The sequence below is a fragment of the Lissotriton vulgaris genome, chromosome 10 (genome assembly GCF_964263255.1).
Source record: "Lissotriton vulgaris chromosome 10, aLisVul1.2, whole genome shotgun sequence".
Classification (NCBI taxonomy): domain Eukaryota; kingdom Metazoa; phylum Chordata; class Amphibia; order Caudata; family Salamandridae; genus Lissotriton; species Lissotriton vulgaris.
Window position 1 is genome coordinate 122,859,617 of NC_141698.1, and position 16,787 is coordinate 122,876,403.

General features: G+C 42.2%; 1 protein-coding gene across 1 annotated transcript in view; it reads left to right on the forward strand.

Annotated features, from left to right (window-relative positions):
* Window positions 1-6,956: 6,956 nt before the first annotated feature.
* The window catches only part of RADIL (Rap associating with DIL domain), a 346,241-nt gene continuing 336,410 nt past the window's right edge, over window positions 6,957-16,787 (forward strand). Inside the window, exon 1 of the mRNA XM_086940689.1 lies at window positions 6,957-7,518. Coding sequence (XP_086796815.1) covers window positions 6,981-7,518 — 538 coding nt within the window. The 5' untranslated portion in view covers window positions 6,957-6,980. The remainder of the gene's footprint in view (window positions 7,519-16,787) is intronic.

Sequence of the window (16,787 nt, forward strand, 5' to 3'; positions counted from 1 at the left end):
CTAGTTGGGCGAGGCCGATGTTCATGCTTTCAAGGAGGTTAGCTGTGTTGGCGTCATCTAGGTGAAAATTGAGGTATCCAAGAAAGAGGTAATGTTTGGTGTTGATAGCTTCTGCACCAATTCATTTCCGGGATGGCGTTGTAGAAGCTGGGGCGAGGTCCTGGTCGTCTGTAAGTGAGGGTGCCACTGATAGTGATTTTGCTGCATGTTTTGAGTTGGAAGTTGAGGTGTTCGATTTGGTGGTGTCGTCTTCAGCGGTGGTACAGTGGATGGTTTCTTTGTGAATGATGGTGATCACACCTCCTTCTTTGTTGATGCGGTTCCAGTGTGCTGTCTTGTAGCCTTTTTCCCTTTCCCATTGCAATGCTCTGTGCAGAAGCCGGGTTGAGAGGAAGACGACACCAGGGGTGAGGGAGGTGATGGTGCCTAAGATCTCACTAATGTGTTTGCCAAGTGATTGGGCTTTGAACAGGAGGCAGTGGAGCTGTCCGAGCACTGTCGTGGTAGGCGTGGTGGTTGCATGTGTGGGTGCTCCGGTGTAGCAGGAGAAAAGACAGTGGCGGCATGAGAAAGGTCCTACTGTAGAGCATGGAGGGGCGCTGCAGCAGTTGTTGCGGAGTCTAGGGTCCAAGGCTCTGAGCTCGGCGCCGGTGTGGCTGCGGGTGATGGGAGATCCAGGGTTGCTAGCCCTGGGCGTGGTCCATGCGCAGATGGTCGCGGACAGGCTTGCCTTTGGCTCTCTGGCAGCGCAGTTGCTCTGTGCCTCTATTCGGTAGGTGCTGGGAGTGGAGCTCGGGGGGGGGGGGTTAGCAGAGGCGGGAAGCGATAGGGAAAACAAAACTGCAGCAATGGCGGGAAAACACGAGCGGCTGGAGGGGCATGACAGAAACAAACAACTGTAATCAGAATAACACACACCAAGGTCACAACAATAAAACAGCCGTAGAGCATGAAACAAAGGTTACAGCAACAACAGAACAAGGCCCAATAATTGAAAGAATCTTTGCATGGATGTAGCAGCCCACACATTGTGTGGCTTCCCTCCAGATCAGGTAACACGCCTTGGGGCTTACTGGCCCAACTAACGCAAAATAAGTTTCTGCAACACCTCACTTCCTATCTCAAGTTTTCTCATGCCATCTGGCTTCGCAGTAATCAGGTCTTGGGTACCAGAAGTCATCAAACTTAAGGTTTGCTTGTCTTTTAGGCTACTATGTACACAAAATAACCAGTTATACTTGTCGTTTTCATCCCCAACCCCAATAGAAATATTGTTTGTGATTCCTTTTCAGCAAGAAATTATTTACATTGGTTGTCAGACAAACTTGGACCTTCTTGCCCTCTGAGTTTCTGAACTCCATCACGAAATAGCACCCAATGAGTCGGGTCTCTTGTTTCCAAAAGCACATCTCACCATGGAAGATCTTGCAAAGTCATAGGGCGAACCTCATAAGTTGCTGCCCCATCAACTTTGAAGTGTAGTTTTGGACTAACTATGGGATGTCTGTTATGTACACTCCTGGTCTGGCATCATTGCCACAAATGCCACACAAGGCAGTTGGTTATTTTTAATGCAGCAATGGGCAGCGACAGTTTGACGCTTTAATACACCGTAAATGTTTTCAACTCTTTGTGAGACACATAGTTAAGAATTTCGAGCTAAAGGTTTCAGACTAAACACATTTTGACTAACGATTTAAGACTTTTCCCCTAGAATGCTTCTCTTTATGGTCACTCAGTGAGTGCTAAAACCACCAGTCGACTGTGGAAGTAGTTGTGCAGTATTGTATCGTAATATTTATATAGCACTTAATGCGACCATGTCTGCTGAACCGCTTGCCTACATGGGTCGCAGGCTGCACCTTGTAGGGTGTGTGGTTGGTTGTTTTCTTTACTTTTATCTTTTTGGGAAGCTGCTGCAAATTATCCTTGGGGAGCGGTGGTAGTGGCACAGGTACCAGCAGCGGCTCTGGGCTTTTAAAACCGGCCTCCAAGGTCTCCAGCCTCCTGGAGAAATGCAAAGTGGAATAAAACGCTTGTCTGGCCTGGCCACTGAGGTGCTGTTATCATTTTATGGGGCACAGTGCTTAGCAGTGCGATGGATGAAGAAGTGGTCCACTCAGCTGTTACCTGCACTGGGTTGTCCTTTATGAGATTTTATTTTATGTTTACGCTCCTAAGTAGGCATTGGTTGGAGGGAGGCAAGATCTGCTTAGATGAACTTTATTACAATCATCCTTTACATGTTTTTCATTATGAGACGTCAAGAATTAGTCATAATATATAGTTATTTACAACGGTGTGCATCAAGGTCCAGCACTCCCTCTCTGTAAAGAAATACCCATAGTCTGGTATTGTTATAATTGTGGAAACAATTGAGTGTATCTACCCTAAAGTTAAAAAAAGCTCAGAGTCCTTGTTGTCTCTTTGAAATGTGTTTTTTTATTTGTAGTAGTTGTGTCACTTTATCTCCAGTATAAGTTATTCTATCAGAATGTGAGCAGCTGACACGTTTCGTCCCCTGCATGTGCCCTTCCGCACGATCTGTTCCTCCGTTGTCACTCTCAAACTAAATTGTATCAAAAAGTATAAGAGTTATAAGGACTGTGAATTTGGAGAAAAATCATTGCTGGAACGCAAATTTTATCGAATAAGCCTTGAGAAAGCCCAACGCTGTAGAGCCATTTAGGGGGCAAAACACGTATCAGCTACTCACAGCATACCAACAATATACATGTGTAACATTCTGATTCAATTTGCAATTGTGGGTGGGTCTAGAGCATCAGGGATTTCAAAAAGCTCATGTTGAATGTCAGCAGTCCAGGGGGTTCCATTCCTTCTCAGTTAACAGATCTCTTCCACATCTGCCATTAAGATAAGCACCTTGAAATGTGCATTAATTACATACACAATTCTCAAATAGTTCTACATAGTGAATTGGCTTAAAAGTCAGAAAATTTGAGGTTTGCTCAAACTGTATTTTTCAGGCCTAGTACCCTGCAAGGGGGGCAATCGTGTAAGAAATTAAAGTGCAATTCATCTGTTTGTATTACATAGCAGAGAAAAGCAAAATGTTGCTTGGGTGTTTAAGCATCCGGTAATATCATGGGTTGACTCTACAGGTTCAGGAATATATATATATATATATATATATATATATATATATATATATATATATATATATATATATATATATATATATATATATATATATGTATGTATATTACCTACTGGCGGTCGCCAGTAGGTATATATAATTAGGACCTAGTTACCATAGGAAATTCCTAACATTCTATTGGGAATAACTTAGGCGCCGATTGAGGGATCTGCCTGTAATTTTCCTTAAATTTGCCTCGCTGCGCTCCGCTCCTTCCCTGGAAGTTTTGGGGGGATTCATCAAGCGGGGACTGAGTAAAAAGGGGGGTCCCAAAACGTTTTTTCCCCATGTTAATTTCCATAGGGACATTCTGACAAGGCTACAGCTCGAACGGCTGAATGGAATTACACCAAACTTGGCAAAATGGTAGGGACTGGTATGCAGCAGTGCCTTTTGTATGTTTGGTGAAAATCCCTCCAGTAGTTCTTGAGAAAATTGATTTTGAAATTTTTCAAATGGCATTTTCTATGGAACCTTTAGACACGGCTACAGCCCGAACGGCTGAACAGAATTACACCAAACTTGGCAAAATGGTAGGGACAGGTATGCAGTAGTGCCTTTTCTATATTTGGTGAAAATCCCTCCAGTAGTTGTTGAGAAATTGAATTTGAGCAAATTATATATCTATATGCGCTCAACATTCTATTGGGAATAACTTTGGCGCCGATTGAGGAATCTGTGTGTAATTTTCCAGAATTTTGGCCAGCTCCGCTCCGCTCCTTCCCTGAAAGTTTTGGGGGGATTCGTCAAGCGGGGGCTAAAAGGGGGGTCCCAAAACGTGTTTTCCCCATGTTAATTTCCATAGGGACCGTTAGACACGGCTACAGCCCGAACGGCTGAATGGAATTACACCAAACTTGGCAAAATGGTAGGGCCTGGTATGCAGATGTGCATCTGCTATGTTTGGTGAAAATCCCTCCAGTAGTTCTTGAGAAAATTGAATTTGAAATTTTTCAAATGGCATTTTCTATGGGACCTTTAGACACGGCTACAGCCCGAACGGCTGAACGGAATTACACCAAACTTGGCAAAATGGTAGGGACAGGTATGCAGTAGTGCCTTTTCTATATTTGGTCCCTTCAGTAGTTGTTGAGAAAATTGAATTTGAGCAAATTATATATCTATATGCGCTCACCGTACGCGCACCGTACGCGTACGTGCGAGTACCCTTACGTGCGCGAGCGAGTTTCTGATTGGCTGGCAGTCGACTGTCAACATTCCAAACTGTCCAAACCAGGAAGTGTTGGCCACCATCTTGTTTTTCAGGAGAACTGAGGCACAAGAGAGCCCAAAACAAGAGTGGAAAATACAAAAAGGGGGCAGGGTAGAGACCCCCCAACCCTCTAGCCCTTCTCAGGGGGTCCCAAAAGGACCCCCAAGGACAAATAAAATTACAAATTAAAAAAAATTGCGGGGTACGGGCACCGTACGCGTACCGTGCGCGTACCCCGCGATTTAAAAAAAAATACATGTTTTTTTGCACTTGGTGGTCCTTCTGGGACCCCCTGAGAAGGGCTAGGGGGTCAGGGGGTCTCAACCCTGCCCCCTTTTCACGTTTTCCACTCCTGTTTTGTGCTCTCTTGTGCCTCACTTCTCCTGAGAAACAAGATGGCTGCTCAGGTGGTCCCAGAAGGATAATAACATATATAAACGTTATCCGCTAATAGAATTAGCATTTACAAAACCTTTGAAATGTATTGAAAAAAAATATAGGTTTCACGCCTGATATAGTTAGGAATTAGCATTTAAAAAACCTTGCAAATTCACTGAAAAAACCATAGGTTTCAAGCCTTATATAGTTAGGAATTAGCATTTTAAAAACCTTGCAAATTCACTTAAAAAACCATAGGCTTCAGGCCTTATATAGTTAGGAATTAGCATTTTAAAAACCTTGCACATTCACTTAAAAAACCATAGGTTTCAGGCCTTATATAGTTAGGAATTAGCATTTTAAAAAACCATTGAAATTGCTCCTATATAGTTAGTTGTACTAACTATATTTCGCGCACCCGCAATCCACTGCTGATGATGTCACATATTACATCATTCATGACATGGTCAGTGACATCACTGATGACATCACTGATGACATCTCAAATGACATCACTGATGACATCACTGATGTCATCTCATTTGACATCACTGATGATATCATTCATGTGATAATACGATGCACCTCCTCACACTCTAATATAACCTTTGATACACCCAGTGTTAAATACAGACTACCATTCTTGAAACCATTGACACACCAATACCAGTTACTACATACGCACTCACTGATTCCTAGGTCTACACACACATTCACTCATTCACCCATAGAATCACTCATACATACAGCCACTCATCAATACAACACTATCATATGCACTCATACACCTATACAGACACTCACACACTGCCACTCATCCATGGAGTTACTCACACACCTAGTCAGTCATGCAAAGAATCAATCACACTTCCATTTCCTCAAGTATACAGTTATACACACAACACCTTACTTATTCAAACATATACTAACACATACTTACTCTCTTATACAATCACTGATACAAGTACACAATGATCCATACAGCCACTCGCACATTCACTGGTTCTCATGTATAGTCATTTATATGTGCCAACTCTCATATGCACTCTGTTTTACATATGTACTTACTTGGACATGTAGCACTGAGATATCCATTCACTCACCAACACACCCATGCACACAGTCAACCGCCCATATAGCTGTTTCCACATGCACTCTTGAACTCATACACCTAGTGAATCAACTGCTCACACATCTATGCACAGAGTCACACACCTCCCAGCCACCCACACACACACTCAGTCTCCCATTCAAATACTTGGGCAACCAATCAATAACCCATATAGCCACTCATATAGCTACTGATCAACACATGCAGCAGCTTAAACATCAACAGACATACTGATGCACACATTCAGACAGTTTAGTCACTAACCCATGCATTTAGTAAGACACATTTAATCACTCACTCATAGTCAGTCACGCACCTACTAAATCCTTCATCCAGACACTTATACATCCACTCTTTCTTCAATATGTAAAACCTATTTAAACTTTACAGAAACACACAGTCACTGGATGATGTCATCAGTGATGTCATCAGTGATGTCATCAGTGATGTCAAATGAGATGTCATCAGTGATGTCATCAGTGATGTCACTGACCATGTCATGAATGATGTAATATGTGACATCATCAGCAGTGGATTGCGGGTGCGCGAAATATAGTTAGTACAACTAACTATATAGGAGCAATTTCAATGGTTTTTTAAATGCTAATTCCTAACTATATAAGGCCTGAAACCTATGGTTTTTTAAGTGAATATATATATATATATATATATATATATATATATATATATATATATATATATATATATATATATATATATATATATATATATATATATATGTAGTGAGGGTGCTTTCGTTTTCCGGCTAATCCTTTGTCTCCTTCACACACAAGAGTAATGTACAGCCAGGAAAAAAAAATATAGCAAGACAACATCCTGGAAAAAGCAAGCACACCCAGGGAATGTAAGATGAAATAAAACATGTGAAGTATAAACTGGAACTACATCTCTGAAATGAAATGTCTTAACATGATTTGTAGTTATATATATATATGTATATATATATATATGTGTATATATATTTGATGCAGGTCTTACAGATTGTTTTTTGCTTGGATAACGGCACATTGAATATTTGTAGTGAACTACTTGAGCAATACATTTTTATTGTTTTTCCATTGTTTTATTTTCAGAGGAGTCTCCTGACAGTATTGGGCACAATGTTTTATGGGTCCCAGACTGCAAGCATGCCCCCGCCTTCCAAAAACCGGTTGAAGCGTCAGAGCAGGATATTCAGCCAAGTGCTGTACAGAACACTGAGCTACAGGGACCGCCGCTCCATGTCAGCTATTCCTGGCCTTGGCGGAGACGATGACCCTGCGGAACTATCCACCCAAATCTCTGCTCCCGGTGTCCTGAAGGTGTTTGGAGGCAACATATGCGAGGGCACCCACTATAAAAGTGTCCTTGCCACTCCTAGTTCAAGTGCGCAGGAGCTTGCGAAGGAAGCCTTGGAGCGATACTCTTTGAGCAAGGAGTTGGCCAACCAGTATGTCCTCTGTGATGTGATTGGCAGATTTGAGGGTGTGGAGAGGCAATGGCACACCGAGTGTTTGAGGGCCCTGGGGGATAATGAGAAGCCCCTCTTGATCCAGGACCTATGGAAACCCAAGGAGGGCTTCCATCGGAGATTTGAACTGAGGAAGAGAACGGAGGTAGAGGAACTCGCTGCTAAAGAGATCGACACGATGACTGCTGGTAAGGAACCTTTTATCGATAGTACTGCAACTCATTTACAAGGTGATTAGATTGTACTGATTATGAACATTTGGAATGATACATCTCACAGTGCTCTTGAGGGATAATAAGTAAGGTAAATAGTATTGTAGTAAGAAAATGTAAATTGTACATATTGGATTGTGAACAGCTTCATAATTGTTGCTTGTTTATCATCTTTCATTTGCTTCTAGATCACAATCACAGACACACACATACAAACTCATTTACATTCTCAGCCTATTTCTTTTCCGCTTTTTATGGGTCTGTTTGCTTTTTCTGTTATCTTTGCTCAACAGACTCTTTCCAACCTCAGCAATCCGTGTCTAGTAGTTCTACTGGCATGCAGACTTACTTTGTCGGTTGAGTCCTCACCGGTCTCCCAGCCCGTTGTGTCTTCTGTGCACCAGTACTCGCATTACTAGAGGAATGGAGAAGAGATGCAGCAGTGTTACAGAGGGAGCACTCTTTTGTTTAAAAAAACCTGAGAGAGGGGCATAATGGGTGTCCCATGAAAAATAAAAATGTAAAAAAGGAGGCAGACTCTGAAAACACAATAAGGGTTTATTTCCAGCTCTCGGCAGATTGATGACGCATGCACACATATATGTGAACATGCTGGGGCATGCCATTTATATTCTTTTTGTTGATGGTGAAGAGCATTGACAAAACGCTGTGTCAAAGTCAAAAAGTCAGCTAATGCCTTTCCTCTCTTAACTAAGACCTATTACTATGCCAATGCTTGTTTTTTATCCATTGTTGTGTGTTTAAACTGTCTTCAGAATACTGTAATTCAAATGCAAAGCTACATTTTCTCTGTGTACTTTTCCTTCTTTTTATTTTTGCATCTTCTACTGACAAATGGGTTAAAAAAAAAACAACTAACTTCCCACGAGTAAAAAAAAAAAAACAATTAACTTCCTACTAGTTTGCCAAGGTCGGAACAGTTGACTTTGCCAATGCTTGTTCGGTGTCCTTTTAATAATGTACCCTGCTACAATTTTATTTTCAAACTGGTTAAATCCCTATCGACCCCATGGTAAAATATAATGTAGACCTGCTATGGTATTCTTGACCCCGGAAGTACCCATAGTGGTTGACGGTACTTCATCAGCCCATTATTAGAGTTACCTCTAAAAATAGGGAATACCATGACAAAATTGATGTTTCTGCGCCGATTCCAAAATGCTAGCCATCATTTCTGTGGCGTTTTACACCCAAACAGTATGCCTCCTTTGAGTAGATGAAAAACCTGTGTGAAAAACTAGGGAACTGCAGTGCCTGCTGCAGCCGGTGACTCAAGTTACCATCCATATCCAAAGTATTGGCATGCTCATAGTAAGGGCATATGTTCCCTACCAAAGACACCATGTTTCTACTTTCATTTTAGCTTCAGACATTGTGGTACCCCTCATACAGAGCTTGCCTCAGTCCTGCTGAAGATCCTCTGATTTTGAGTCAAGGGTCAAAACATTATCCTTGTTTGGATAGTTTGAATGATGCAGTAAAAGGCTTGCTCTCAACACGGAGTTCTTGTTAGATAAACGTCTGCTAAGCTTGAATGTAATCCGCTTTTTGTTTCAGAATTATTTATTAAAAGTTAGCTAAAACAAAAAGCCTCATTCAACGTGGTTCAGACCATAGCACACACATAAGTTATCTGTACATTTTAAACGGGTGGTCCCGCTCACACTGATCATGTCCATGTCCTAATGTTCAGTCTTCAGGTCTGACATGACACAGCAAATGCATATGCATGCAATGAACCAATGCACTATTTGTCCTGCTTTAATTCGGCATGCCCTTCACGGAACTGTTGCTAGATAAATATATATTCAGCCTACGTTTTTTTGCCTTTTGTTTTACAAAATTGATAAAAGTCACCTGAAAAGTCACCATTCAGCATGGGTAACTGTAAAACCTTCTCATTTTTGTCAGCTGTATTTTTTATACAATTCAGTGCCCCTCACAATGACCTTGTCTTTGTCCTTTGAAGAGAAGCCGATTCAGTCTAAAGACTATACTCAGTTGAACTGAAGTCAAGCACTATTTCCCGCGCTCCTGAAGGTGTTGTTAGATTAATCTCTCTTCCACAACATTTTCCTTTTTTCATTTCATAACTCCTATAAGTTACCTAAGAAAACGACCATTCAAAACGATGCACGCAACTGTACATAGTCGCAAGTTTTTTTTACAGAAAGAATATTGTTTTGAAGTAAACACAAAAATACATATATTTTTTTCCTCTGGTTAGGTTTCAGGAGATGTTACTTTTTCTCTACTGTTAATGACATGTTGAATGTTACACTTTTTGTCCTTGCTGGATCAGATGTTTCTTAATAAAATGCTTTTAATTGCCAATACTATCAAATTAAGCAAAAAATACAAAATACCTCTATAGGGACCTATATTACTTTAACATTGAATAAATCTAAGCTATTTTTATAACAGGATGCCAAAGAGGAAAGTGGAAACTTCAAAGTATTATCAAAACATATACATTTTATTTTTATTTTTTCCTTTTTTCAGATAAATATATTTTGAGACATTTGTGCAGCTGTACATATCATTTCATCATATATCATGCTCAACAAATTCATGACTGTTACACAAGTATTTTCAAAAAAATCTATAAAGTGCAAATGCAAAACAGTAAAGCATAAGAACAAATGTGCCCTCTAATAACATGTAATCCTAACATTCATACATACATGCTCGCATACCAATCATACCTTTTCTTTTCTTAAAAAACATACCTAACAACATAAACACATAGACTAGATCTCACAAGACATAGAAAAATGACAACCCGAAGGTGTACTTGATGGAATACAGTAAGAACTAAGATGGAACAGTTCTGTCAATTAACTTTTTGGTCTAGATGGGGTTGACCAGTTCATATCCAAACAGTAGATGTTGGGCCGACGTACGTTTCGGTGAATGTCACCTTCCTCAGGGCCAAGGACAACATGTAAGAAGATATATATATAACATAGATACAAATTCTCTACTTATTTTTAAAAGAGCGAGGGCATGGTACAGTTTTCTATTGGGTAGATGATCAGTGAATAGAAGGCACTGAAGACCTGGCTGTTGTTTTAGGCGTATACTTAATTGCATAGGGTTATTTCAAAAGTTGAGAGTCCGTTAGAAATGAAGGGCGGAGGGCCTCTATATGTCATGCATTCCTTCTGATCGCTTTTACTTTGTAGTATTCGAATATTTGGGTAGTACAGTTCAGCCAGCCTCTATATCTGATTATGAGAGGGCTGGTGCCGCGACCGGGGGTTCCTGGGACTGAGCCCAATGTGAATACTATCAAATTAATCAGCGAGAAGCATTGTTGTTTCCTAAGTGCACTAACCCAGTTTCTCTTTTTCGGAATAGAGGGCAATCCTCTTGCTGTTGTGAATCTGTCTCGATAGTTCCATTTCAAACTTGAAGTTAGACCATGTTTGAGCTCAACAGTGTTCTTGTTTTTAATGCAGAGCCTTCTCATTTATCTGCCTTTTGCTAACCTGCCTTTACTTGAGGTATTGGACTTTGCACTTGGTGATGACATCACTAGTTAGAGTCAGATGACCCCAAGGCTTTTTTTTCTTATGCTTGTTTTTAAGACGTGATACAAGCAGTGGTGGTTCACTCGGAACGGGGGTCTTGGAAGAGGGGGTCGTAGATTGGATTATTTTAAAAAGTACCTTCTCCGCCACGCCGCCGCCGCCTCTCCTCCAATCTTCTTCAGGTCTACTACAGCATCGGGAGCACTCCGGCTTCCGGGCTCTCCCAGCCAATCACAATGCTGCAGGGGCAGCCTCGTGATTGGTCTGAGCATGCTGTTTGGACGCTCAGGCAGTGCCTGGGGAGGCTGAGCATATTCGCCTCGGGGCTCTGCAACACAGCCCAATGGAGAGCATGCCAAGTGAGCATGATGGTTTGGCTGGCCAAACTGTCATGTGCACTTAGAGGGGTGCACACCACTCCTCCCCTACGCTAGCTCCATAGAGCCAGCCCGCCCGACTCCTGCATTGAAAAAGAAAATGCTAATAACGTCCTGTTATTATCACTTTCTTTTTCTTAGCAGTGGGGCGACTCTCCTCGCCTTAGCGGAGGAGCTGGCACTGGATGCAAGGTAGCCCATGTGGGTTTGAATAAAGGATGACAGAAAGGCATGTTCTTTCGCTAATTTCTTTGTAACATTTATTTTTCTCTTCTTGAGTACCTACTTGCATTGACCACAGATTATCCTTTATTTCGGTCTTTCTGAAATACAGTGCACTTTACAATATGCTTTGTATTTTGAATTCACCACTTTTCTCAGAAGTGTATTCTACTAGACACGCCTTCACCTCTGACCCTAGGTATTGCTACTTTCTGATCACCACACAATGTTGTCTTAGTTACGACTGTGAAATTAATCTCTTTTGAAGCTTACTGTACACCCACATCAATCAGACAATGAAACTAGCCAACTAGACATTTGAGCCATAGGTTAGCTACATACATTGTCTAATCTATTTGTGATGCTATAATGAGCAATGTGTGCTGGCGCGTTCCATTAGTTTGCTTTAGATCAGGCTACCTGTTTAGCGAATTCGGGTTGTGTGCATACTTACGTCTCCGCGTTTTATCAGTCAGTTTGCCCATTGAAAGAGCACCTTCCCTTGCCGTGGGTCTGAAGCATGTCTGGGGGTTGATTGTTGAGTCCTTTACATGTGACGATGTCTAGACATTTGAATCAGACTGCTTCTTTAGGACGGGTTTTACAGATTTGTTTAGGACTTGCTTCCTTCTCCAGTAACGCAGAGCTGGAGAATGATGTAAAATTGACCCAAAGTACCCCCATTGATTGAGAAGCAATAGATCCAGCATTCCCACCACGTTTCATGTTCCCTTTATTCACATCACCCTTACAAGGTCTGTTGCTTTTGTGCACACACCAGGCATCCATAGTCCTCCTGACCATTAATGTTAGAGGAGGTGGAAACTTTTAATTAATAGAAAACTAGATTTCTCAGGGAGCAGTGCCTGCATGTTTCTGGTACCTCACCATCCCAGAGTTTATTGAAACAAGTGGGAATCTCACAAAAGTCTGTGGTTTAACCAACACCTAACAACTCAGTTTATCACAAGTCACTGCCCTGCTATGGTCTTGTATTTGAAATTTCTAGTGGAACCTCTGTATGTACCCTTTTCAGCACTTAGGACTGGTCTCAAGGAGTCTCTTCATCATCTCAGTGCAGTGCCGCATACAGCTCTTTGTTGCAGGAGGTTGCTGGGCCGAGCTATGGCTCATTCATGCCATGACCCCTCTGAGCCCCAGGGGGTCCCTCTCCAGCTGAGGCTCTCCAGTATTCCTTTCTCTCTGGGGGTTGATTACCCTTGTCTCTCATTTCCGGACAGGCCCAGTGGAAAGATCAGACTCACTTGTTATTGTTTTGCGAACTAGCGGATTAGGAACACATTTTCAGGAAATTGACGTGGACTCTCATGAATTCCAATGAGGACAGCTGCCTGTTTTCTTTTTAACTAAACTCCAGTGGAATGTTATGCGTGCATCACTGATTAAAACTGAGAAACCTATTAAGTATTAGTTTTTACAACAGAGACAATGGTATGTTGAGTGCAGAAAAATCCTTTGAAAAACTCTCAATGTGTGTTAGATCACATTCTAGAAATTAACGTGTATATATTATTATGTTTAAGGCCAAGTGTAGTTAACCAATATTCATTTACTGGTAAAAATATAAATATTAGTTTCCATTTCAAACGATTGTGTGTGCGTGGTGTGTGTGTGCTTGTCTCTATTTTGCGTTTGTGTGTGTGTGCGCATGTCATTTTTGTGCACACATAAACTCATCTACAATCAGGCGTGTCACTGAGCGATGAAAAACGCGACAAATTCTTACAATAGAGTATGTTTATTATTTCTACATTATCTTACTAGGTATGTACAGGGATGAGCTGTGGTACTAAAATGTGATGTTCTACTTTTGGGCTAAATCCATGTATGTTGTATATTTAAAAGTGGGCCAGAAAACCCCTATTTGCATAGAGGTCCGAATTATAAATTATGTGAACTTTATCACTCCCGATAATTACAGGGTGTGACATGGTCCTCGTCCCTCAGATACATTTTAGCTGGTCAAACCTGAGGAATCTAACAGAGGAAAAAAGCCATGTGGTTGCCCCATTTTTGAGGTCAAAACTTGTGATAAGTGATATGTATTGCACCTGATATCCCATTCCATGTAGTTTCGCAATATTTCGGATGCAATAATCTACGTCAAACCCCTCTGGGGCACTCATAATGGAGGCCTATATGATTTAAGAGGCTTATTACAATATTTCTAATAACTCAATCAATAAAGTAAGCTGGCTTGGGGTGTGACGGGAGAGCAGCAGGACACTGTGTGAGCCGTCAGTTCCACTCAGGGATGTCAGCTTTTTTGGCACTGGGTGTGGTGGCGGCAGTGGATGTGGCGAAGCGAGCTGTGCAAGAATTGAGGGTCATAGGAGCTGATGGGGTCTCTTCGGCAGGATCGCAGTAAGTTGTTTGGAACGGATTCCCTTATGAGCATTGGATTGGGAAGAGCATGGTATCCGGGGTCATCCTGAATGAAAGAAGTTAATGGAAAGTCCTGACTGGGGGACACGTTCATCGGGCTCACAACTGGACTGAGATCCCCCTGTTGCCCCAACCCAAACATCTGAAGGTAGTTGATCAGGTTACAATGGCCAAGTTAAGAGATCCATTGGGTGTGTATATCAGCATTTTGTTGCTGAGCTACAGGAGGTAGTTCTTGTGGGATAGTCGTGAATAAAACGTAAGATTTTGACTGTGATTCTGACTCCACTAGGGAGTGAGTTGAGATTTGCTGAGACTTCATCTGTGGATAGTGCTAACTTTGTGCCGGCGGGGCACTCATGTTTGAGGACCAGGAATTATTTTTCAGCATCAGAATCTGACCCACAACTAGAGAGAGAAAGGCAGAAAAGTCAGAAAGGAGAGGGAAGAGAAAAGTAGGAAAGGAGTGACAAAGGGAGAAAGAAGGGATGAAAATGTCCCTGCAAGAACAAGAGACAAGAGTAAGGTGGAGAAAGAATGAGGCATGAGTAGCAATCAAGACTACACCGCCGTGGTGTTCAGCAGCCCAGGTGTTCAGCAGTATCTGCAGCTGGCTACTGAGAACAGCAGGGCCTCTGCTCTTCTTTTTCTATTGAAATTAAGAGCTGTTTGTACGATGAAAGTTCCCATTGAAGCAGTGGAGCAATGCTTGTGCTTGATAAAGAAATTATCCGAAAATGAACGTTAGAAATAAAATAAGCAAAAAACACCCTTGCTGACTGTAAACCCTATAAACTCCCATTATAATCTCCGCAACTTTTAACTTTTATCTTGAAGCGTTTCAGATTTTTTTTTTTTTACAGACGATGGCTAGTGTCTTACTCATGCCAACCCTAAAAATAGCCCACAGAGTATCTAATAAAGCCAGTAGCTTCTTCTGCACAGTATGCTTGTACAAACTATTAAAGGGTTCTATTCAGGGCCGGACTGGGAACCAAAACCGGCCCTGGCAAAGTGCTCGGACGCCCCCCCCCCCCCCCCCCACTCGGGTGGGGGGTGGGGGTTGGAGGTGCCGCCGAGCGCTTTGCCGGGGCCAGTTTTTGGCCGATTTTGTTGTAGGCCCGATTGCCCGGTGCCCGCTATGGCCAGTCCGGGCCTGGTTCTATTATTAGGAAACGTAAGAGCGGTGGCGCGAGGTCCCGTGCTTTCTGACACCTCCCGTCAGTGACACGGTGCAGGATCGAGTCTCATCGGTTGTGTGCGGTTTCACTCATCATGCCAGTGTGGTACCACCTCTAATGGCTGCTGCCACCCTCTAGCCAGGGCACCCGAAGACACATTTTGCAGAGAAAAGCCAGCAGTGTTTGACGATCTATTAACCCTTTCACTGTTGGGGTGTTTGCAAACCTCTGTGCTGGAGCCTTTTTTCAACAAGCATTTTGCAAAGCAATAGGTCTTGCATTTACAAGAGTTTGAGCTATTGGCAATGCAATAGCTTAAACTCTCGCAAATGCGAAACCTATTGTGTTGCAAATTACTAGTGCCCATGCCGCGCTTTCACATTCATGGAGGCCGCGCCCCTTTCTTTAGACAAGCAGCGTCTAAAGAAAAGGGCGTGGCCGACATGAATGTGAAAGCACCGCATGGGCGCTAGTAAAACAAAAAAATAATAAGTAAGCGCAGCCGCTATGCTAAAAGCGGACCGCTGTTAGTAAATAAAATTAAAGCGGGTGGCGTGCTACGACATATTGGGTGGTATAGGGGCAAATCATTAAACAAAATAGTGCTCACAGCCAAGATAAAGCAGACCGTGTAACAAGACAAGTGAAAGGTCCTGTTGGTTTGGGAGGTAACAAATGTAGACAAGGCGGTACCAAGGAGGGACTAACAAGCCTAATAACGTCTCGGAAACCAGCGTTTACGAAGGACAGTGACATAAGCCAATTAAAAATATGTGCGGAGAGTCAGCGGGACTTCAAAGTCATACTCCAATGCTGCATGCCCCGCAGCAGGGCATGCGCAGCCCAGGCTCGACCTAAAGATAAACTTTCGATAAGTTGTTTGAACACATGCACCCATTTAGTCTCTGTGCACCCATAAAACAATCAGTTTTTTTGGTACATTCAGTGATATGTACTGGTACAAACCCCACATCAACACCCAATTTCAGCTTGACAAGATAATGACAAATGTAGGGATATTTACTTTGTTTTTTCAGTTTTCCTCGAACAGACAACATAGTTCCTGGAACACTTACCAAAGAAATGCTGCCATAAATGTCTGAGTTCCGGCATTACCAAAATATGTGTAGGTTTTCCGGAGGAATTTAGTCTTCAAAATAGATTTCTTCACAGAGCCTATATGTGATAATCTGGTTGTGGTGCATTCAGGGAATTCTGAAAGCAAATGAAACTGAAATTCCAGCATAGGTGACTTGCATTCTGGTCGCAGGGAAAACCCCCGGGCTGCATGAGTATATACATCAAACATATTTTCAGCATCTCCTCATTGTAAGATTTTGTCTCTGGGTTCCAGACAGCCTTTACCCAGCTTGACTGGCCGAGTTAACGTGCTGAACAAGACATTTGTCAGATTTTCATTTTCCCCAGACATGGAAGTTTCCTTCAGTTTTTCTCACTCTGGAACATATCCTTGCCAAGACTTGAACCAAAATCTGGGTTCCACT